Here is a 25,259-nt window from a genome sequence, read left to right as displayed (position 1 = left end):
TTACTATCCTTAAAATGTTTTGCTATACTTTGGAACTTTTCTCCCCAGGTCTCTATTGAAAATGGGCTCCTAACCAGTAGGACTTTCCTGGTAATCAAATGTCAATAAATAAATATATAAACAAACAAAAATAAATGGGCTCAAGTTGGGTTCAGAGTGGCATAATAGTCACAGGCACAGGACAAAAAGAACTTAGAAAAAATATACAGAAGGCTTGAAAGAATTTCTGCATTTACTAAAATGTTATGGTCATAAGTACAACTATGTGAACTGTAAATTTATGCCAGGGCCATGGTGTGGAAGGATACAGGCCTGATAACAAACAGGTGACCAGGTTTAATTAGTGGCCCGGGCATCTGAGGCACTGGTACAGTTGGTTGGTTGTGCCCATCATGAGGGGGAGGGCAGTCACATGGGCATCCCCAGTGACAGCCCCTGGCAGAGCCTGGGGTCACTGTTGAAGGGGGGAGTGGTCTAAGAAGGGGAAAGGGTGGTTGATTTGTTTGAGCTGTTGTGAAAGTAGGGTGATATGCCACATGCTATTCTTGCACACCTGACTCTCAGATGCAACCATACAGCCATGTGGGAGTGGGAGGGGGGGGTGGAGGTCATTAAAGCAAAAAACACTGCCCATGGTCAAAACTGGATGGCAATATCCTCCAGGATGCCCTTAAGTTCAGCATCAGCCTTAATTCATTATCAGAGTAAGTCTGGAGGAAAACAGCAGATAGCAGACCTGGTGAGGGATGTGGCACACTGGGGAAGGCAGTAGGATGACGCAGAGGAATAAAAAAAAAATGTATTCACATGAAGTACTTCCTTTAACATTTTATGTACACACGTTCACCTCTGGAAAGCTAGGCTTTTGGTATCATGCTACCACTATATAAAAAAGCAATGTAATATCAGTTTTCATTGCTACAACAGTAAACACCAAGGGCAACAGCACACTCATGATGCTTTTAGAAGAATACAAAAGGTTAATAGATAGAAATGAATCCTGCATTTATTAGGACCTAAGAAGAAATCCATTAAATGAGAGTCAAGATTGAAAAAGTATTAAAAATGCCCACATTGTGAAACTGCAGTTGCAATGTTAAGCACAAGTTCCAAATTTGGGGAGCATTCAGTATTTTGTACAGATTGCAATTTTTTTAACGTTGTCTGATACAGTGCTGCAATACTTTGACATTATCTGATTCAATGCTGCAATGTAGTATGTTAGCAGTCTGATGGTGTTTAAAGGTCATCAAAGAGTCTGCACCCACGAAAAGTCAGGGGTCATATACTCTGCTCCTAGTCCACAAGTCAAGGAAAGTCTTAAAAGTTTTGTACATTAACAGCCTATCACACGAATAATGGCAACTGCTTTCATAAAACAGCACCTGGAATTCCAAAGAATCTTTTTTTTTTTTTTTTTCAAGTTTCCATTACATTTATCAATTACTTCTCTTAAATTAGAATTACTTGTGTTAGCAGCTTGCACCTTATTAATGACAGTTACACAGCTACAGTATGTTTACTGCTGAAAAGTCTATATATTATGGCATACAAGTCGTCATCGTCATCATCATCATCAGCCCCCTTTTTCCCCATTTTTTTCTACATGGGGCCAGGGTATCGTATCAACTGTCGCCAATGCTCTCAATTCAGTGCCACACTCATGCCTTCTTCAACACTCATGCCTGACTGTCGCAGATCATCTCTCACACAATCCATCCACCTATTTGCTGGATGTTCTCACTTCCTCTCACCTTCTTCCTGTCTGTCCCAAATCTTCCTCACCAGATTGTCTTCTGCTTTTCTGCACATATGGCCAAACCACCATAATTTGTTCTCTTTGATCTTTTTTGCAATTGGAGCTACTTTGGCTTCTGCTCTTATGTCCTCATGTCTTTGCCTGTCCCACAGTGTGCAACCTACCACCCTTCTCAGGCATTTCATTTCCATCACCTCTAGCTTCTTCAACTGTTCTGCCTTTACGGCCCAGGTTTCTGTACCAGCTTCTCTGGCATTCTTCTGTCATAGACCTGACACACTATGCCAGTAGGCTGCAGCCCTTCTGATTCTAGCTTTGACCTCTTCATTCAGACTTCCCTTCTCCTCAACCACCCCTCCTAGATACTTGAAGCTGTTTACCTGTTCCACTATCTTCCCTTCCATCTCTATTCTCAGCTTCTTCTGATTTCCTCAGTTTGAAACCATTACCACCATCTTATCTGTACTTGGTTTCATCCTACGTGCCTTCAGTTCTGCATTCCATTCTCCTATCCTTTGCTGAAGTTCTAGCTCAGAGTCTGCCTGTAATGCCACATCATCTAAATACAGCAACTTTGTAGATCTGTCTCCTCCGACCTGTTTGCTAATGTAGTCCATTACCAGTATGAACAGCGTGGGCTCAGAGCTGAATGATGGTGTACACCCACTCCCACTGGGAACCCCTCTGTGAGGCCGAACACTGTTCGTACTTGAGTCATTGGGTCCTTGTACATAGTCTGCACTAATTCTACCAGTGTTTCTGGGACTTCAAACCACCACAGTATTGCCCAGATCATCTTTCTCGGGACCTTGTCATATACTTTCTCCAAGTCTAGGAATACCCAGTTGGGATCTCCTCATCTTTAGCTTCTTCTCAAGAATCTGTCTCACTGCAAACATCGGGTCAATTGTGCTGCATCCTGATCTGAATCCAAACTGCTCATCTCCCATCTTACATTCTACTACTTTGCATATCTGTTTATCAATCACCTACTCCAGAACTTTCATGCAATGTGATAGGAGTTTGATGCCTCTGTACTGCCCACACTTGTGGATGTCCCCTTTGTTCTTGTACACTGGCACGAGTATGCTTATTCTCCAGTCATCTGGAATACGCTTTTCTCTCCACACTGCTATCAGTACCCTCAGGAGCCATTTCTTCTGCCTCATGCCACATCCTTATCATATCTGCTGTGACCTCATCTGAGCCTGCTGCTTTCCCTGACTTCATTTTCCTTAATGCTGTTCTTACTTCTTCTAGGGTGGGCTCCTCTTCTTCTCTCATTATAGGCTGTTTCTGGGGCAGTACAACTTCTGTGGGGTTTTCTTCATTTAGAAGCTGCTGGAAATATTCCTTCCATCCGCCTTTGATGTCCTGTGCAGGTTGTGGCTGGCATCCCTTATGAAAGGTGGCTGATTATCTTCTTTATCTTTGTCTTGCAACCCTCTCTGACCATTGCTTGCAGCTGACTGCAGCAACTAGTGGTTTATGCTGTGGGCTGACTGTTTCACTGGGGATGACTTTGCAATCATGGATTCTACCCCAGTGACCTTTCTTTACTAGGAGGAAGTCTACCTGAGTTGCATGTTGGCTACTCTTGTATGTGATCTTGTGACTGCCTCTCTTTCTGAACCATGTGTTGGCAACTATCGAGCCATTTACTTGCCAGACAGAAGACTAGAATGGCTTCTCCTCCTTTATTTTTGTTGACCCACCCGTGTGGACCCAGGCAGTCCTCATATCCTGTTCTGTCCGTCCCTATATGTGCATTCAAGTCACCCATTATCAATACCAATTCATGTTGTCCTGCTTTTTCTAGTAGGTCCTGCAACTGTTGTCTGAATGCACTCTTTTCCTCACTATCACAACCCTGCTGTGGGGCATAGACTGAGATTACGAATACCATTTCATTGCACTGGATTCAGATTGCCATGAGTCTGTCATTAATTCTGATGATATCCCTCACTGCCTTCTGAAGCTTCTCTCTCACCACAATTCTACACCATTTCTAGCCTGCCCCCCTCCTGAGTAGCAGAGTCCAGTCTCCTCCGTATCATCATGTCATCCACTTCCAAGCTGCGTCCTGTCAGTGAACATTAAGCGTAGCAATTCTCAGTTCATGTTTGGCAGGTTGGTTGGTTTTACGTCCAGCTTTCCCTCAACAGAGCTTTCCCAGGTAACCCAGGCTGGGCAAATGGACACCTCTTCTCTTGCAATTTACTCCCTTAGTAAAACACCACTGGACTGGTTTAAATTTGTTGATTTCTTTCCTTGCTTTACATATAGGGTCTAATCAGGGATCTAAATAATGGTAACAATGTCCACACAACCAGATGATGCTATTTGAAAAACGTCATATCTCAACAGATAACACTTCCACATTATTGCATCAGTGCATGGTTTAAACGTTAGTCACCTATCCACAAGGGCATTAATTCCTTTAACAATTCAACTGAATTCAAAATGGCACTATTAATGGAGAAAGGGAGGTTCTTCTTCTTCTTCTTCTACCCAAAGTGTATAACTGAACAAACACTTTTTTGGCACTAAATGCAACAATATTCAGTATTGCCCACCAAAATAGTTCTTCCAAATAATCCTATAATAACTTATCTTTCAGAGTAATTACCATCAATCATATTTTAGAGTCATCCACAAATTTCCTCATCTGTACTTTTTTAGAGGGTGGTACACATCAAGTGAATACATCAAATAAAAATGGAGTCAAACAAATAATTTAATTGTTCTGACAAATATAAACTAATAAACACAGACATGGTTGTCTATGTTTATCATCACTAGGCACCTCACTGTCATTTCTACAAATAGATTTCAGCTGAGGGAATTGACTTACAAAAACAGAAACCAGACATAGACTGAAAGCTTGTAATATTTCAAGCAGTGATCACTGACAGAGTTTGAAGTAGTTAATATCACAAAGCAGTACAGTTGTCAGGAGGGGGATCTGCATAAAAGTGAACTGAAACAAAGAAAAGTCAACAAAAAAGTCAATTGTTTTAATGTATATTGTGGATGTAAAAAAATTATATTACATGTGTGTGTGTTTGTGTGCATGTGCATATGCGTGTGTATTTTTTCTCATACAGCAGTTGCATGAACTGACAGTGTGTACTGCACCTTGGTAACTGCACTGTGAGCGCCGTCAACCAGTGTGTCTCCTGAAGAAGAAAAGGAAAGACTGTGTAAAGACTAAAAGCACACTAAAACAGAAATGTAAAAGTAGAGAAATCTGCCTTAAATTTCATTGAATTATTCTTAGCAATTCAGTTATAACAATGTAAGTAAAAAGACACGTGCATACAGAGCAGACCAAAGGAAAAAACAAACATTTTATCTGTCACAAAATCCGAATGGGCTTTGTCATGGCAAAATACAAAAGCCATTGTCAAACTGCACACCCACACCTGTCTTCAAAGTCGAGGAGGCAGTGGCCCAGCTTAAGTTTATTGTTCTGATTATACATAAAAGCGTCATAAAGCTGCTCAATAAATGGTTCAAAGCCACAACCTACAGATCTTATCAGGGAATCACTGACATCCAAGAGCCAAAACTTCTGCAGTCATCACTCATGCATGCATGCATGGAAGCAGAGCCACTTTGGATACATTAGTAGTTTGTGCACCTTTTTGTCTTCTCTTCACTGGTGCAGCTGGATAGATTGGCATCTACACCAGAGTGCAACAGCAAAATCTGCCCCTTGGAAATACCAGTTTGCTTAGCATTAGAGTTAGGTCTTGACTTTTTTTCATTTTACATATAACTGCAGTAATGCACACACATCTGCATCTGCTACAATGATGAATTTACTGCAGCTTGATTAGCTCGACCATAAATTGTCAGAATGTTATGGTGGCATCCGTCAAACTACGTAACATTCTGAGATGGACACAGATGCTGATCTGGTACAGAATTCTCCATTTTCTCCTGTATGTGTATGCATCCACATCTTTGTACGTACAACTTCTTCAGCAATCCTCCTAAAGTTCAGGGATCCAAAACTATTTATCATTTATCTGAATGATTAAAATGGAATGTGTTAGCTACTGTACTGAAACAGATGAATAATGGCATTGCAGGCACTTAGGAAGTGATATTACAAAGTTGTACAGGGACAGAATCAGATTATACTATGCAATTAAATTAAGTTCTTCGTAAGTGAGAAACAAAATAAGCGTTTAGCTCTGAATCCTCTTAACAGACTTCAGCTGCAACTGCTTCAGTTAATAAAGTAAGCGGAGAATACAGGTGTTACTACTGAATAACAAAAGGAGCTTTTAGTAGTACAGAATACTGTACCACAACTGTTCTGTTGTACTCCCCAGTTAAGGAAAACAGAACTTACGGATTTTGGAAGACCTGTTGTCGCTCAAGTGCATTCTTTATTAGATGGAGTGGAAGCCCTTACTGACCAGAATTTTCAACTATAAATTAACACACCATCATATTTTCTAAAGGACTCGTTTCTTTGGGTTAAAGAGCTGACAGATGTTAGACTGAAATAAGCCACACAGATTTGCAGGAATGGAGGTTACTAGTTTGTATGCCTCAGTTTCCCATAGTTTAGGGATGGAAGTAGCTCAGTGTTTATTCATAGTAAGAGGAACACCAATTTTATTTTACATTTGCTGAGGTTTGAGTTACCTCATATATTTATTTTGATCCAAGGCATTACCTTAAGGTAAAGGACACAGCAACTGGAACTAAATTTGCCCCAGATATCCAAATGCACTTATGGGATATACAAAGAAATTCATCTACATCCTTTTATCAAAAGTTATATTTTCATAAAATGGGCACTCTATTTTTTGTATCCAATTCATGTATTTAGAACTGGAAGAATATGTATAGTATTTAGAAATAACTGTTTTTACATGTTTATGAAGGTACTGCGGTGGTGGTGCTGCGGTAGCGTTGTCGCCTCACAGAAAGACACTGTCTGGTTCGATTCTCAACTAGAGCGTCTTCTGCGTGGAGACATGCATGAATGGGCGTACTTTCGTTGAAGGTTCTGCATCAGGGCTGGCAACTCGGCACCTAACAATCTACTGCCAATCATTAGCGGGCCGGAGTTCCGCTGTGGCGACCCCTAACCGGGGAAAGCCGAAAGACACAACAACATGTTTATGAAGGTAACTCAATTGTTTGGATACAGAGCTATGGATTTTAGGAAAGTCAGTTCAGTAGGTGTGTACAGAAGGTAACTGCTGCCAATACATTCCTTCAGGCAAGAAGAACGCATTTCAAGCACTTAGTACAATCCATACATATTCGAGGATTTCTTAGGGTACAGAGACAGCGTTGCTTCCCTAACATTTTATAATAGCTAGCTCCACTAGCTGGAGGAAAATTCAGCAAGTGGAATAAAAAAGGTCATTCTAGAAACATATTACATTGCTTAAGACAAGACTGAAAAGGAGGGAGGCATTTGACTGAATGGAGTTAGGATAGGTGGAACCAAATGGGTGATGGTGAATTTATCCTCTTCGTGGCCAAGGAAGTGAAGACTCTATATAAACCCTAGCCTCCATTACTGGTAGATGAAACTCAGTAGCATTCTAACACAGCAATATTAGGCTTCCTACAGAAAATGCTTAGTTACAGACAGAGTTAAATCAGAGATGTTAGCAGACAAAAAGGGTACACAACACATCCATAAATAGGCTGTGGTCTATCTGAGCATATGTTAAGCTGAAATTAATGGTAATATGCAACATTCATTTCAGAATTTAAATGAGATAATGACTAGAGTTCTGTATGATCAGAGAAGTCTGTTTGCTCTTCCAAAATAGTAAACTGGAGAGAAAAGTAGGAAATTATATCAACAGTTCCTTAAACACAAAAGGGACACAAGGAACCAGCAGCAGAAGAGGCTGCCTGATTATCTCATTACTGATCTCACAAATATTCAGTACAAGTTATTTTCCAAGCTCCTTAATGGACAGAATAAATGGGGTGTTAAACAGAGTAAGAGTAAAATGCACGTCTTTCTGCTGGACTAAAGTTAATAAAGTTAGTCTCTATGGAGTAAGCATGCAAACTTCATCAATTGTTTTTGTTCTTAGGTTTTGACTCATGAAATGTCGGGTACCAATAATGTATAATGACAAGCATTATTTACTACACAAGATGCATTTGTTTTTTGCTAACCCTTCCTCACTCATGACTTTGCCTGATGGCTCCACTAGCTGACTCATTGGGTACGGTGGAAATTGAGTCAGGTATTCCTGGGCTAGGAGACAGCCCACTTATTCCTGCCCAGGAATGTCTAGCAGCCCTTCATTCCCCGCTGAGAGTCAGAAAAAATGACTAAACCATTAATTCAAAAACAAGAACAGAAAAAATGCTAAATCATCTAATTTTCTTTAATTCATCCTGGGATAAGCACACTTCCCCTATAAATAAGATATATTATATTGGATATTGACAAAAGCATGAATGAACCCATGTATGTTTTACACAAATTGAATAAATTCCGATAACCATTCACAAGTTACACTTTTTCTGCTTGTATAATGTGCTTTAATACACAGAAAAAACGATTTAACCCAACCATGGGAAATTATCAGTATGGAATCATTCCAGTGCAGTAGACTGACAAAACGTAGGCACAGAAAGTGCATAACAGTGCAGCTAATAATATCAATAAGTTCAATAAGGAATACAGTCAGGTGGTCACAAAGTGATTGGCCAAGTACAATGGGTCTATATAACATCGTCAAACTTTTATTTCATCAAATAACTAATCATCGAACCCTAATTGTTGAAGTCCCTGCTCAGCAAATGACTTAAACATCAAATTGAAATTCATTGAATTTTTTAGTTGGCCATCCTGAAAAAAACATTGTGTGACTGACATGCCAACTTTGCAGTTGGGTACAGCCCCCCCATCAAAAATGTAGAAAAAGTTCACCTTTTCCGGTGTTGGCCAACTAAAATATTTCAGTGAATTCCAATTCGATGTTTAGGTCATTCATTGAATAGGGACTTCTACGATTAGGGTTCAATGATTAGGTATTTGATAAAATAAAAGTTTGACAATGTGATTTAGACAGAGTACAACTGCACTTTGACAGTAGAGTAGGACCAAATAAAAGGACAGACGTGGCCGCCTTAGTGTAAACATCTAAAAAAAAAAAAAAACAGGCACGGTTCATGGGATGCCTACATCAAACAGCAACAAAAGCGGTGAACATTGTCAGTAAAGAGAAACAATGCTGAGAGGCTGTCCCAAGAAACCTCACTAGAGGCAGATTATTATAATGGTTATAATGGACTGCTGTCTAAGTGCTGTACTGAAGGTGGGGGGGTGCGTTTCAGCTGTCTGGACTTGATGCAAGCAACGGCCCAGCATTTCCACATCTGAAGGATCCCATGTTTATACCCCTTACTTCGGTGTGTATGCCACAATGATAACATCCATTCCCTCATTTTTATGCACCCCATAGCATTCACTTTGGAGTCCATCATGTCACAACCTCTCCTGGTCAGCTGTCATTTCCACTTTGATCTCTGGGGTGGTGCACGGTCACCCCCAGCCTGGAAGCTGTATGATCTGTAGCTATGACCAACTTGGTTGCTCTCTTCATAAGTTAGGAGGTTTGGCTAGCTGTCCATGCAGCCACCATGGGCTGTCTAATGCAGTTGTGGTGGAATGGTTTCAGCCACACCTCTGTATTCCTAATAAATAACAATACATGTTATAATTATAGAACATGATGGTGTGTTGTGTTACTTAAAAATCTATTCTTAAGTCAGGAAGACCATGCCTTTCACGATTCAAGCAAGCTAAAAAGGGTCTACTACTAATACAATGAATATGCTAGCATATCTAGTTTGATAACAGAAGCAAGCGGATTTATCCACACTGCCCAAATCCATTCATTGATATTTTCAAGTGCAATATGATTCTGACCATAAAACCATAATTGTACAAAATATATAACAAAGAAGTGATAGTCTTGTAACAATAAAAAGTTTACAGATTATATTGCTATAATTTTAACCCACGTCCAGCTGGACTATTAAAAACATAACAGTTCTGACATTTCTTAACAGATGGCATGTTCCAACACATTACACAACATGTGATAAAAGGTGAGCTGTTCTCTTACTGTGGTACTGACTGTAGCAGTTGCTGTTCCTTGTGCAGGTCTTTGAGGAGTTCCAGGCTGGACAGATGATGCTGGTCCTATTGCAGCTGTTTGTGTTGTCCCACCCAAAACAATCTGGGGCTGAAGAAAGACAGGGATCAGTACAACTGTTACAATTAATTTGCAAAATAAGAAATATCAACAATTACCCTGTTACCTCTCTTTGTGACCCAAAAAATCTTAAATACTGACATACACAACCTTGTTTAATAGGCTAACATTTTATTTAAAATCTCACTGAAAGTTGCATTAAGACTCTCAAACCCTCCATCTGTCCATTATCTGTAACCACCTGATCTGACCTACAGTCAAAGTGACCTTACAGCTTATCCCACAAAGAAACAAATCAAGGAACAATGTACTTGATTGAGTTGCCAGGCCATCACAGGGAATCCCGTATGCAAACAGAAAAACCCAAGGGGAATTTACAATAGCCAATCAACATACACAGCAAGTATATGAAAGAGGAACATGACAAAATGGGATACAGGATGAAAACTCAGAATCCACACAGTGAGAAAATGAAGGAAGAACAGAACCCTGGCTGCTGGAACTGGGTAGTGGTAGTAGTAGTAGTAACCACTGCACCACTGTGGTTCTTAAGAAATACTGCGCAGCACCTCACCACAGTAACATACACCAACCAGCACACTGTCTCTAAGATCGCCATGGCTCCGGATATGGATGTCTGCTAATTTATATACCCAACCACTAAGCTTTACACTGTCCTCTGATCCTCACCCAAATAGTATTTGTCTGTGTACCTACATTAACTCAGTGAAAAGTTGTGAATCACTACAGTGAGCCTGCTTGGATCACTCCACACATCCCACTATGAAACTCTTGAAACAGCTCTGGGTCAACACAGAGCTCTGCAATGTCCTGTCATTATCAAAGCAGCCAAGTGCTGCAAAGCTATGACCACCTCGCAAAGTATTATCCCTCTGCCTTTGAGTACTCCCTCAACTAAGTTCTGTGTCTGCCTTTAAAGGGTGCCCCTCCCCATACAACAGCACTGCCTCTTTCTTCTATTTTTTAATCCTCTGATACACGCATTAGTGTATTATACTGTGCATTTAAGCAAAGTTCTATGTCTGTCTCTAAAGGCTGCCCTCGCTACCTGAAATTCAGAAAACTGTTTGCTTCCTCAACATTGAAAAGAATCCATTGAATGATGACACTCAGTCCTGTGAGGCCCTGCATCTGTCCACCTTGGCAATGTGATGAATTAGCCTCTGGCCAAGAAAAGACAGCATGACAGTGAAGTTGTACATATGGTGACCAGAGACCTCATTGACATGTCACCTTTATTTTGTATTATGGAAATATAATGAATTATCATTTTGACTACATCAGGTCTTAATGGCAGGAAGAAAAAAATATGTCATAAATGCAGAATTTCCACTATATACCTTGATCTGTTCTCTCTCTGACAGAATTCAGTCAGAATGGATATATTAGTATAACATCACAGACCATATACAAGTGCTCCCTGCCCCTAAAGACAGAAGCAAGCTCTTTACATATCAAACTAGTTGTGGAATGGATACAGACTACCCCAGCATACTATCTGAACACAAATGACCGTTCTTTTGGGATTTCTGTGATATGCCTTTCTTTAAGGAGACTGATCAGCTGTCTCTCTTCTGGCACTGTAACCCAAAAGAAGCTGGAGTGAACTTGCATACTTTATGTCTGCAACCAATCATAAATCAACCGTACCTAATCAGTACTCAAGGAAATAGATAAACCAGTAGATTGACAACAATGGGTTGTATTACATACACAAACTTACAAAGTGAAGAAAGGGACACTGAAATGTTATACACTGGTATTTTGGGAAATTGTGCAATAATGTTTAAATAGCAAACCAGAAAGGGGAAAAGTTTTACATTTTTATATTAATTCACCCTATATCCAGGTATGCCTGTCAGGTGACTTGCTTACAGGCATGAAGTATATAAGAGAAGACTGAAGGATTTAAACATAGGACTACGGCACAAAGCTTGTTAGTATCTTACACATCTGCACTGATTTTGGTTTACCTGTATGAAATAAAAAAATGGGCAAACATCATACAGTTATACCTCTAACAATGAATGACCCTCCCAATGAAAGTGCGTCAATTCTAACAGCACGATCTAGGCTTAGAATAAATTCAAATAACTGTTTAAGAATCTCACAAGTAGCACTGCACGATTTCTACAGGACAGCAAAGGCTAAATTATGTTACTTGTGTAAGTGGATTGACATGCATTCTTTTTTCAACAATACAATGTTGAGCTGGAGATATCAGAAAAGAAATCCATAATCATGGCAAAAGGCCTCCAAAATCAGATTTGTTGTTTTTGTAACAACATGTAACCACTTGTTTAATTTAACGGGAAAAGCCGAAAGACAAACAACAACAACATTCATCAAATTAGTAAGATATTTGACTGAGAGAAACAGTAAGCGCTAATGAATGACCTAAGAACAGCTGCCAAATTTTAAGTGTACATGACCTTAGAAACAAACAATGGTGACCAAATGCTTTGTTCTAAGTATTACATTATATTAAATCCCGTCTCAAGATTGAACTGAATCTTTAAGTCCAAGTCAGTCTAGTAAAAATATCAGTCTAACACTCAACCTTCTATCTCACACCAAGTGAAAAGCAACACAATTAAGCAAAGCTAAGAAGTTTTAGCAGGTCACTGCAAACAAATGTACAACAGATAAGAAGTCAAGTCCAGTTCCTAAATGACACCGATAACTGTCAGAAGAAAATAAAAGTATTTATTAGTTTCTTCACTGGCTCAAGAACAATATACACATCATGATCATCACAGCCAAAGAGGTTTTAGGATATTACAAAGTGTATGTTTGCTTAAAAAATCCTCCAAATTCCAAACTATTATAATCTACAAGAAATTACAGTAAAGCTGCTACTTTCCAAGTGTCAACTGCTAGTTCTGGTTTCATCCATACTTAACTTGGCTTGCCTATTAGTAAAGAGAGAGTTGCAGTCTTCAACAGCAGTAAACTACATGCAGGGGAAAAATGAAATATTACATGTATGGTAGGAAAATGGTACAAAAACATTAAATTATGTTGCCTTCAGAATGCTCTCCGTATAAACCATACATACTCCATTGTGAAATGACTAGTGATGGCACCAGTGGTTGAAGTAACAGACAAGAGGCGGCCTGTGATGATAAAGCAGCCAATTTGGTGTCAAAACAGAGTCAGAATCAGTTGTAAAAACGTTTGCCTCTTCAGCAGTCTCTTGAGTACACATGTAGGACACTCTACAAAACAGAACACATCAGCCCTTTTAACCTGCCTGTGGTTAAAAAGGCTAACATGGAGCTCCTGTATTCTAAGATAAGTGTCAGAATAAAACATATTGTAAGCAGCCATGAAGGCATGGAGCTCCTGTAATCTAAGGCAAGTGTCAGAATAAAACATATTGTAAGCAGCCATGAAGGCATGGAGCTGCTGTAATCTAAGGTAAGTGTCAGAATAAAACATATTGCAAACAGCCATGAAGGCATGGAGCTCCTGTAATCTAAGGTAAGTGTCAGAATAAAACATATTGTAAGCAGCCATGAAGGACAGCCATGACGTAACTGCAAGAACACAGACAGACGTGAAAAAAAGTAAAATACTAGAAACAAAAGAACAAACTTGATATATAATTTTACTGTAATCCAGGCTTGACAGTTTAAAGTATCTAATAATGGGAACATGGTACCGCTCTGACTAAACTGCTAATTCAGTTTGATATGCAACCATGCACACACACACGCGTGCTCAGAATTTTGAATATACTTTGCAAAGATGATGGGAGAGAGTTCTCTTTACCTATTTTGTTTTAGTGGTGGGGGGTGGAACATCTCAGCAGACTTGGGCATGTCTGTTTTCTGAATCCTACTCATGACATTTTATTTATTTGACATTTGTTTACCAGGGTGGTCCGACTGGGTAAACAGAACCCATTTTCAGAGGAGGCCCGGGGAAAAAAGCATCACGTATAATGCAATACAAACACCTTATAGTCCAAGAAAACAATACATGTGGCATACTATACAAAAAAAAAGTTGATAGAATGTAAACTAGGTTACAAGATATACTATACATCTGGGCAATTCTATAGAGTTATATCATTATAGACAATCTTAGTCATTCTAACAAAATATACATAGCGTACAAGTAGATAAAGTGTACAACAGTAGTATGTAGGTAGTACAATGTATGACATCAGTTGTTATAGTACATGAAAAATAAAATGTTAGTTTCAGTTAGGAAAATAATAGCAGAAGAGTTAGTAATGCAGAAAGATAGAAGCATTACAGACTGAGCAGTAACTTAAGGATATGGTATAGAAACAGAAGAAGGAATGAGATGCGGCAGAAGAAGAAAAAAATGAAGCTAGCGTGGAAGAAGAGGAAGAGCTGAGCATTAGGCTGAATTTATACTGGAGTAGAACCATGTATTTTTGAGATTATTTTTAAAAGAGGCTTTAAAGCAGTATAGGCCAGGCATATACCTGGTAGCAAGAGGTAGTGAATTCCATAGTTTAGAGACAGAATATGAATACAGACAGTGACCGTTTTTTTTTTTCTTTTTTAGAGTTTTAGGATAGCTAAGAGATTTCTGTCTTCTGATCATAGGGATCTATTTTGTGTATAAGCTGTGACTAAGTTGGCTAGGGTAGGGCACATTGTTAACCAGATTCCTCCTCAGACTATGTCACAAGGAATTAAAGAAGCTTCTCTCAAAGCAGCTTTGGATGGCAGGATTAAAATGATGATAAACATGGCACTGTTTCAAACTGCGCTTCTCCCCAGGACAATAAAGGCTATGCTACTGTAAGTCTAGGCTTGCAATCTGATGGCGACAAGGTAAGTTTATGTACTGGTGTTTAGGACTGTGCAAAACTTTACCAGCAGTAACAGGGATCGAGATGTGACAAAAAAAGAACTGGTGACTTCCAGGGATAAGAGAATTTACATAGCTTTAATCACAGTATATATCAGGTTATTAACATCCTGAATATTAATCTTCAATATTTGTGCCATGTACTGACTAGACAAGATAACTCAACCAAGGATCCATCAAGGAGAATCCTCAATGATAGATCTAATAATTCAAAGATGAGGCCACCTATAACCACATCTAGAAGCTACTGGTACATGGGGTTATCTCTTCACGCTAGTGCAGACTTGAAGAACCAGCCACTCACAGGCAGATCTGAGTAGTAACCAAGAACCAGTGATGTAGGCAAAGCAACATTCCTCACAGACACAGTACAAACAGCCAGGAAAAGAAAAAAAACTCATTGATGCTTCAATTGTCCATATTAATCTATTGGGGGTGCCATCTTCTTCTTCTTAGAAGAATGAGCTGACCTAGAAGTGCAAGGAACCAGGTGAGGTACTATAAAGACCCTCCAGAATAAGCAACTCCTGGATCCTGTTTTTGAGATGTCACACCATGGATAATGTAACCCTGTAAAGAGATATCCAGAATGGTCTGCCTCAGCTTCTCCAGCATGAGAATTTAACCCATGCAATACACTGCAACCAACCTCATGAAACTACTGCCCTAACTATAAAATTATCACAATCAAAGTAAGCGTAGACCAAATGAAAGTCCACTACTGGAGCCATGATAAAGGTCTTTACTAAAGCCTCCATGACCACAGATTCAGTAAGGTAAGCCAACTTTTCCACAGTCTGAACCACTGTGAAAGACTAGAAACAAAACAAATAAGATGCCTGTTTGGCATGCACTTATCTGAACTAAAAGCAAATACCAAAGTGCTCTGGCTGATTAAGTTTGCAGATGACTGCAAGCTAGAAGCAGTCACTGAATCCCCAAATTACTTAGTCATCCTGCAGGAAGTCTTGTTCCAAATAAATAACTAGTGCCAAAATCATGGACTGAAACGAAATGCCAAAAAATGTATTACTGTATCCTTTGGGAAGTCATCTATTCCAGGGAACTACCACATTAACAATATGCCCCTAAGAGTTGACCCAGTTGTTTGGGATCTGGGAACTTATGTGTACAATGACCTAACTTTTGAACAATGTGCCCATTGTTGTAAGAAAGTCCTTCTACACTGTGCAGCTTTATAAACAAATGAATGGTGTCTAGATCTGGGGATGTCATGGTCCCCCTTCACTCAGCCCTCATTAGGACAATCACTGAATATAATGCCCCCTTTGGCAAGTATCTATCCAGTCACCTGCAGCAACTGGAATGCACACACAGATACCTTACTTAAAGGATACAACAACATATTCGACATGGACAGACTAAAAGCTCTGTTGCTATACATGGAATCCTACACAGTGCTAAGAGGTGACCTGTGCCTAACATGCAAGGCATCATCCAACCCAATACTGATGGATTTACTGAACATCAGCAAGTCAAATGGCATCAGAAACACTTGACCTAGGGATCTGAACCTCTTCTGCAATATCAACAGAACAGTTTAGAGGGACAGGTATATCTCGCATGGGATACTGCTGCTTTGGAACAGACTCCCTTATCCATATAAAACAAAGTTCATCTCTGCCCACATTCAAGTGCAACTTGGATCTATGGATAGGAGCAGAAAACTTACCCAGGACTGCCCAGTGTACAACACATGTACAGAGGCAGCTCCTAAATGCTTTATCCAATGCTGTGATCGCAGTTATTCTCATTAGGCTAATATATTATTATTGACCACAGGTTGGGTAAGGCCAATCTCTAACCAAATGGGATCGATTAATTTGAGCATAAAAAGGAAAATCAGAAAGTCATAAAATGGCCCGCAAGGACAGCTAGCCTAGTACTTACCTATGAACCTATAAGACAGATAGTTAAAAAACTTCAGTCTCAAAGTGGGTAAGGAGAAAACATTTCTTCTAACCCTTTGCAATACTGTAGACTCCTTATCAGCTGAGAAGGTGGAAAGGTGTTGCGGTCATTGAGAGACATGCTGGACAAAAGTGATCACACAGGAGTCTGCCCTAGGTTGCTTAGTCAGGGAGGCTACTCACTCCTGCAGCTGAATCCAGATTCTTTTGGACTATACATATTTTAACCCTCAGGAGCACAGTCTATGGGAAGGAAAGGTGCTGGATCAAGTTTTACCTATTCATTACCTAAAGCAAGAAAGAAGGTATTTCTACAGAAAAGGCAATGGAGCAACAGGTGACTTCATCAGCATAAGTCTCCAAAAAAACAGCTAACTGTAGAGAGGAGATGCTTCATTATCCTTCTCTGTCTCAGAAACAAATATCCCTGAATACTTAGACCTTCTAAAAAAATCCATGGAAGACCCTCCTATCCCCAGTCCAGAAGATGTAGCCTGGGCTCAATCAGTGTACAATGTAGTGACAAAACATCAGATGAGGACTGGGTGCTGGTGATAGGGCAATGGCTTTATGGGAAGCATATTTGGAAGGTAGTGCTGAGCTGTGAAATACTTGCCCAGGACACAGCACTAGCATCAAATAATAATCCCGAAGGGTATATTTCCAAACTCATAAGTACTCTGGACATGTACACACTATTTGATATCTGGTGCAGTCTCGGGCACCTTATGAATCTAACTAGCAAAGAAGAAAGCACGAAAGTCTCCTCGACCCTAGGCAGCAAGTCCTAGTCAACAAAAATGAAAACAAGGGGAAAAAAGACTCCCAATTCAGTAGAGATTGGCTAACAATTCTTAAATAAGGAACCTGCTGGATCAGGCACAGTCGTGCTCCATATGCTAAAATGTGGGAGAGTAAGTAAGAATTCCCTGGAATGCACATCTCTAAGGTCTGTCTCAAAAGGCTGACCTCTAGTTCTTTTTAAAACCACCTTTCTCCAGTAAGTCTCTGTAGTCCAACCTTTAAGGTTGATCCATAAATAATTGAAAGGGAATTCTTGATTTCACAGGTTTACAGGTTCATATGTAAGTATTAGGCCAGCTGCCCTTGTGGCTGATTATAAGCCTAGCCCATTTCACTTTCATAGGTAAGAATCAAACCCTATACCTTGTGTTTGTGGGTTAACCACAAACCCTAAGGAATAGGAGGACATTGTGTGAGTAGACCTTGCATCCAGCACTAACCAAGAACTGCACAAAAGGCTCTTATCTTACTTGCAATGCACAGAGCGCCCAGCACAGCAGTCATCTCCAAACAGTTGATGTTTGTTTGTCTTTTGGCTTTTCCCGGTAAGGGGTCACCACAGCGGAACTCCGGTCCTTTAATGATTGGCAGTAGATTTTTACGAAACTCCGAGGTGCCAGCTTGATGCCCAACCTTCAACGAAGGCATGCCCATTTATGCACACATCTTTCGAATGCTACCCAACCACGGGGAGGACATGCAGACTTCACAGAGAAGGCACTCCCAAGCCAAGCCGAGAATCGAACGGGAGAACCTCTTGCTGTGAGGTAACAACGCTACCGTCGTACAACCGCGGCAGTTACATCTTCAAACAGTTGATACAGGTGTCAAATTCTTCCCTGCATCTCTTGTGGGAAGCCAAGATAAAGCAAATGTACTTGTGGCACTGTTTCACTCTGTGTCCTTTCTGAGGCAATACAGTTATATATCCTGCCTAGTGATCTGATGGCTACAGCAACACTTGGAATAGTCTTGATTTTTAGAAACAGAATGCAGGATCTCTGCTATGATGAATGCTCGACTTCAGATCACAGCTATGCAAGTGGCACAAAGGAAACTGGTAGCAAGGACACTGGACTTGCCTTCCTAAAGTGGATATCTTCACAACATGTGCATGCCTGACATGCTCCTAATCACAGGATCTAAACAGATTTCTGCTGAACTGGGGATTTCAGAAAGAAAATTCAAAGTTACATACTGGATAAAGCCTCTGTAGTCCAGCCTGCCAGTTCCAAATGTAGCAAGACAATAAGCTGTAAGACTAGAACAACTGTTGGCTCATAACTACCCCCATAGACAGCAAAACATCCACATTAACATTTGTTGCATTTCACTCACCATAACAGAACTCGGCTTTTACAGGAGTTTGCAAGAATAATGTTTTTCATAACAAAAAACTGGAAAGATATGTATGCTAAAGAAAAACACGAAGAAAACTGGGAATAATTCATTGTTGATAACTATTGAATCCACCATGAAAATCAGTTTCTATCGACTCTGACACAGGACTGAATGGATTGTAGAAGGTTCTATGTTGAGGAGCACAAAGCATTTTACATCACAAACCATATTTACATAATCCTAGTTGCAAATATTATGCACCACTTATAATCTACCCAATCATTGTCAGTCAAACACTATATAGTTCATTCAAGTCCTGCTTTCTTTTACACCTAATTTCTCACCTGTAGGTTTTCTTCCCACAAATCCAGTTTTTCCTATGTAATTTGCCTCCTACCCTTTATCCCAATTCCAGCTGTTTTATCTCTTGTTACTATATTCACTGCTTCCAGTGCAGCTGGTTTGCACTTTCATTTCAATTTTCTAGTAAATGCTTTTTTGACAGCCACCAGAATTAGAGACAGCAAGACCTTACCCATGCCTAGGCGATTCTGATTCAGTATTGTAGCTCAGAAAAAATAATTTGCCTAGTTACACCAATTTGCTCACTTTATCTCAGACAGAGTAGTCTGCAGGGAATTTTTAAAGTCTACCTACACATTACACTCCCAGAAAATAGGTTCTCATTTACCTCTTTCTTTGCTATCACACCTCAAATACCTGCTGTCTACCTGAGGAAAAAATTCTCTGGAGTCTACCTGGAGTATAAAAATAATTCTAAATCTTTTAAATGTTGCTGCATATTTGGGAGACATACATATATCCCCTATTGTTTCTTTGTGGATTCCTTATCCAATCTCTCTTTCTGTTCCTTTCTAACCTCCTCTGATTGAGTCTTATAGTTATCATGCAATATTTTATATGATCTTCTAATTATTCCTTTTTTAATGGCAGCTCCTGTTCTAGATTCTACTAAAAACTCTGCCAGTGCTGGTCTTTCATGTAGGACCCCCTCCCCTATTTCTTTCTCTTTGCCTATACCCTGCTACCAGTCCTTGACAGGGAAGGCAATCTCTAACCTGCAGTCTAAGCAAATTCTTGGCATCTTCCCATTCTATTACCTTTCCCTGTCTAGTTATTTGCTCCCAATACCTTGGTTCCTTTGCCAGTTTTCTCCAATAAATTCCAGCCCCCTCTTGCCTATTGTACGCATCCCTAATTGCAGTCATCCCTATCGGCAGAATCTCATTGCTCCATTCTTGTGTTGGATATAATATTCTGTATGATTATTGCAATTCTACTTAAAGATCTGCACCCGAAATCCCAGTCTCTCCTTGCTTCCTGAGCTTCCCCCATTTCAACATCATCTCTTTCTACTCTGAATTATAGGTTTCTGCTTGTGCTATGTATAGGAGCCTTAGCAGTGTAGCTCTGAAATACCCCTTCAAATTACGTAATCTGAATCCGCTTTGTTCTATCGGAAGAATAAGCTTATCCCACTCAACTCTTACCATCTTCCCCTCCAGATAAAATCCTTCGCGCTTTATTAATTGCTATCCAAAACTCCTCCTCTGATTGATAAAAATATGCCTGACTTACGTAAAAGATGAAAGGGACTAAAAACATTTAACTGCTTGCATCTTACTATCCATATCCATAACAGAGCTTCCAATTTCTCAGTCTTTGTATTATCTTTTGTTTGGTCTCTTCCTACATATCCTTAGCTGCCACACCAGAATCATTTTAATCCATACTCCTAAATACTTCATTTTATCATTTCCCCATAAATATGGATATTGCTGAATCAATGTGTGTATATGGCTATATACTTTATTGCTATTGCCTTTGTTTTAGCTTTATTAATTTTGTATCCAGAAAAGACTTGAAATGGTCTTAAAATGTTCCACAACACTGTAATGTCCTTTTTCTGGTTCTGCCAGATATAAAATAATATTGTCTGCAAATACAGCCAGCTTTTCTTGACTACCATAGCAATTATATCCTTGAATTTCTGAGTCCCTTATTTTCTTTGCCAATGGTTCTAAATGTAATGCAAATAACATAAAGGGGAGAGAGGACATCCCTGCCTGGTCCCTCTACTCAAGCAGAAATTATCAGAGAGTACCCCACCCCCTTACATTTTTGGTTCCAATCCCTTTTATATCCTTCTAATCAACCTTATAATGTTATCAGGGAATGCAAATACTTCCATTGCCCTGCTCATCAAGTCCCAGCTTACTCATTCAAATGCTTTCTCTGCATCAAGACCCACCACCGACAGTGGTATTTTCTTACATTCTCCTTCCCTCTGGATCATCGGTGTTCTATTAATGTTGTCAAATGTTTGTCTCACCTCCACAAAACCACACTGATTCATATCTATCAATGTTGTCACTCTTTTAGCCATTATACACATAAACACTTTATAACCATGATTTAGTATTGAAATGAGCCTGTATGAAGCTGGATCTGATAGATATTTATCCTCTTTAGGTATTACAGCTACCACTGCTTTCTTCCAGGATGTTGGTACTTCTCCTCTTAAACTACTGTTAAACAAAATCTTCCAGATCTTTTAGTTTTTTCCCCCTCCTAGCTTCCAAATTTCCACAGGAATACCATCCATTTCTGGGGACGTTCCTGTAGATTGGTTATACATCACCATTTTTATCTTATCTCCTAGGATCTTAACTGTTAGCAATTGAGCCTCATCTCCCTCTAACCATGGCATACTTAGTTCTTCCATAAACATTTCTATTTGTACCTTTTCTTGATTTCCATATTTCTCTGCTTTATGCAGACTGTCATAGAGTTTCCAAAATATTTATAATACCTCTACAGGATCTCTTGCTACCTTCCTTGTCACAGGCTCCCTAAGCTTGGCAACAGCCCTTTCTACTTTCTGTTGCCTGAGTCGTTGTGCTAAAGGTTTTGTCCTCTAGAGTCATTATCAAAAAACAGTTGCTTAACAGCAGTCTTTCTAAACTTATGCATATTATCGAAGTAATCCCTTATTCTCTGTTTAACATTCTGTCGTTGCTCCCCTTCTTGTTCTGTGAGATTCTCCCTATTCTGCAATACTTTAACATTTGCCAGTCCCTCTATGTAATTCTTGCTACAGCTTAACCATATCTTCCTTTTTATTTCCATCCTATTTTTAAACTCCACTTTAATTTAATCCCATTCCCTAGCTATATTTTCAGAAGAAATGTATATCTTCTCTAACAGCTCCTGAATAATTTCCACTACACAGTCCTTAAATTCCTCTTTTTAACATAAAGATGGGAAAGCACCAGTGTCTAATTTTTATTTTGTTACCCTGTGTTTTTATTTTAGTTATTATTGGTGCATGATCTTAAACAGTTATTGGGTGCATATCAAGATCTTCAATTAAATGCACATGTTCCTGTGAAATGTAAATTCTGCCTAGTCTAGCCTAGCTTTTGTATCTTGGGGACTACGTAAATTCACTCAACTCCTAGGACTGAATTCACATCTTCCATGCCAAATATTTTCATAAATTTAGTCCACCCTTCTTTGTAATACTTTCCCTTCTGGGCACCCCAGACACATCTTCAAATCTGCTGCAAATCAAATGGTCCCTAACTATAAGCAGAATTCTTTTCTAAAAGCGGATTATTTCTTCAAGAATTTTCTTAAGCTCCATTATAGCAGTGTTAGGGGGAATATAAATACATGCCAATGTAATCCTCCTCACATGCCAGTAGCCCCGTAGTACTATAAATCTACCATTATCATTTTTTTTTATCCTCTTCGATCACTATTGGAGCTCCTTGTGCAATTAATATAAATACCACTTTTTTCTTCTTTTGTCCCAGGTATTCCTAACTAACTATCCTGAAAACCTTTCTTTACCAAATTCACCTGTTCACTTCCTTCCAAGTATTTCTCCTGTTGCATAGCTATTTTCACTCTATATTTTTTACTACTCTTTTTTTGTATTTATCTGTGAGACTATTGACATTTAAAGACATTACAGAAAGTATAATTGTATTACTACGTTATTATTCCCACCTTTTATGTAAAACAGATTTTTATTAAATGTCTAGTTCCAGCTTTTGTGTTACATGCATACAGTTTGGCATGTTAAACATTTACACAGTTATTTCTTGTCATATCCATTAGAGCCTTTATCATACTTTACAAAACTTTTTGTTTTTTATTGAAAGGCCTCAAACAAAAATACACACACACCCAATGCCCCCTTAAACCTATTAACGTAACACTAACATACAAAACTATGTACGGCTTCAAATATTGACGTTTTACCCTCCTAATAGGAACAAATGTCCCAAAATGCCAGCCACACTCACAAACTTGAGTAAACCTAAAATAAAGGTCATCCATGCTATGACTTACGATGCAGCCTGTGCTTCGACTAAGTGCTATCTAGTTTTATCTTATCTTTATAGCTCTCCCAGCTGGAAAAAAAAATCTTCATGCTTTCAAAGAACATTATCTCCTAGCCAATTTCTCTTCTTTTCTAGCCAATTTCTCTTTATCAGATTGTCACCATGGAGACATGGGGACCAGATACAAAATTGCTTCTAAGCATGCATTTATTTGCTAGAAAACAAAACCTTATGCTAATCAGTATTTTTTTTACTTGCTTTCTCTTAAAATGCGTTACTAGATTAAAAGAATGGTCTTAATCTAGTCACTCCCGCAAGCAAGAATGAGAAAAAGCACATTAATTTTTTTTGTCATACTCTTTTAACCAGATCTGTGGGGTTTTTTGTTTGCATTGCAGTGCCTATATTTCTTAAAACTGGAGGAGAAAGAGAGAAGGGAGAAAGAAAAAAGAAAAAAAACAGGAGCACCTTTTTACAACAGTATCTCTACCATTACACTTAAAACAACTGAGAACTTTGCAGCATGCAAAGAAAATCATACACTATAAAACTTTCTCCCTCCACTTCCCTCCCCCTAAGTATTTTTCGACATTAATGACATGAAGTAGGCCATATACTTTTATTTACTAAATTACTATTTCCAGATTTTGTTCCATCATATTTTACAGATATAATTTTTGCTTTATAATACCACATTTGTCAATTTCCAAGTTACTGGTTTTATTCCTGTTAATCTCCCACATCCTGTCTCTGCTTATTTCCAATGTACTGTTGATTCTTCTAGTCAACCTTCATGCTCTCTTCCTTCTCACTAGCATTTTCCATTGAAACTTTGGTAAAGGTTTCACTGGCAGAGTCTCTCTCTGGTCTTTATTACCAGAAGAACAAGAAGCAGAATCTCTTGTTTCACAGCTCAGTTTTTGTTGCAGAAAATTTTATATTTCCTCCTTAGTATGCACTTCATCAAAAAAATATTTTGTCCCTCCAGGGGAGGTTATTTTCAAGACAGCTGGGTGCAGCAGTTTGAATCTCATGCCTGTTTCTCAACATTCCCTGAACAGTGAAATGAATTTACTCCTCTTATGCCTGGTGTACAATGAGTAATCATTCTCCATAAACACTCTGCTGTCTCCCACTTTTAGTACTTTGTCGTTCTGCTACAGTTTTGTCAGAATCAACTCCTCCTGCTGGTAGGATTGCATATTTACTATTACATGTCTAGGTTGCTTTCTCATAATGAGGTTTGGAGTATACATATGATGTTCCCTTTCTTGCTGTGGAATATCAGTCCAGTTGTTTATTTGTCCATTCATAAAATTAATACAGTCTGTTCCTTCCAGCATCTCTGGTACAACAGAAAATCTCAGGTTTTCCCTATGTGCTCTGTCCTCTAATTCTATTTTTTTTAACATCTCTTCTTGTGCAGTATCATATTCAGCCAGCCTTTTTATCATTTTGTCCTCTGATTTTTGTAATTTTATCACCTCATCTGAATATGTTTAAGGTTTCTTCCATTTTTTTCCAGCCTTTCGTTGTTTGAGCTGATAAACTCCATCAGTTTTTTTTTTTTTTTTTTTTTTTTTTTAATTTTAATCAGGTCTGTGTGCATTTGTCTTATGTTTTCCTCTAGGTTACTGGAAGTCATGTCTGGATCTTGCACTGCTTTTTGCTTAACAGCTGCAGTACTTTTCCCAGTCAGTGTTTGTTCCTCATCTTTTGCAGAAGATTTTCCTTCAGGTCCTCTGTAATTCTTTTTTCCTGGCATCCATACTTACTGGCCAAAAAAAACAAAAGTCCACTGTCCTTCTCTGCCGAATTTCTGTTTTTTCACACTGGGAGAGCCATAATTAAGCAGTTACTCACTCTGCAACCACATCTTGGAAGTGAAGTGCACTAAGCACATCATGTTGATACACTTAAATTTTAGTGATTAAAACATTAAGTCATTTCATGCACT

General features: G+C 39.1%; 1 protein-coding gene across 3 annotated transcripts in view; it reads right to left on the bottom strand.

The window, feature by feature from the left end:
• The window catches only part of TAF4 (TATA-box binding protein associated factor 4), a 641,126-nt gene that overhangs the window by 247,944 nt on the left and 367,923 nt on the right, over window positions 1-25,259 (bottom strand). For 2 of the 3 annotated variants that reach the window (XM_044090373.1, XM_044090375.1), the window contains exon 5: window positions 9,892-10,011. In XM_044090373.1, coding sequence (XP_043946308.1) covers window positions 9,892-10,011 — 120 coding nt within the window. The remainder of the gene's footprint in view (window positions 1-9,891; window positions 10,012-25,259) is intronic. The other variant, XM_044090374.1, reaches the window with a different exon arrangement.

Source organism: Protopterus annectens, chromosome 12.part0 (genome assembly GCF_019279795.1).
Source record: "Protopterus annectens isolate FY-2018-M chromosome 12.part0, PAN1.0, whole genome shotgun sequence".
NCBI lineage: Eukaryota > Metazoa > Chordata > Ceratodontiformes > Protopteridae > Protopterus > Protopterus annectens.
Note: the sequence above shows the minus strand (reverse complement) of the source record. Positions and strands in the feature narration are given on the sequence as shown.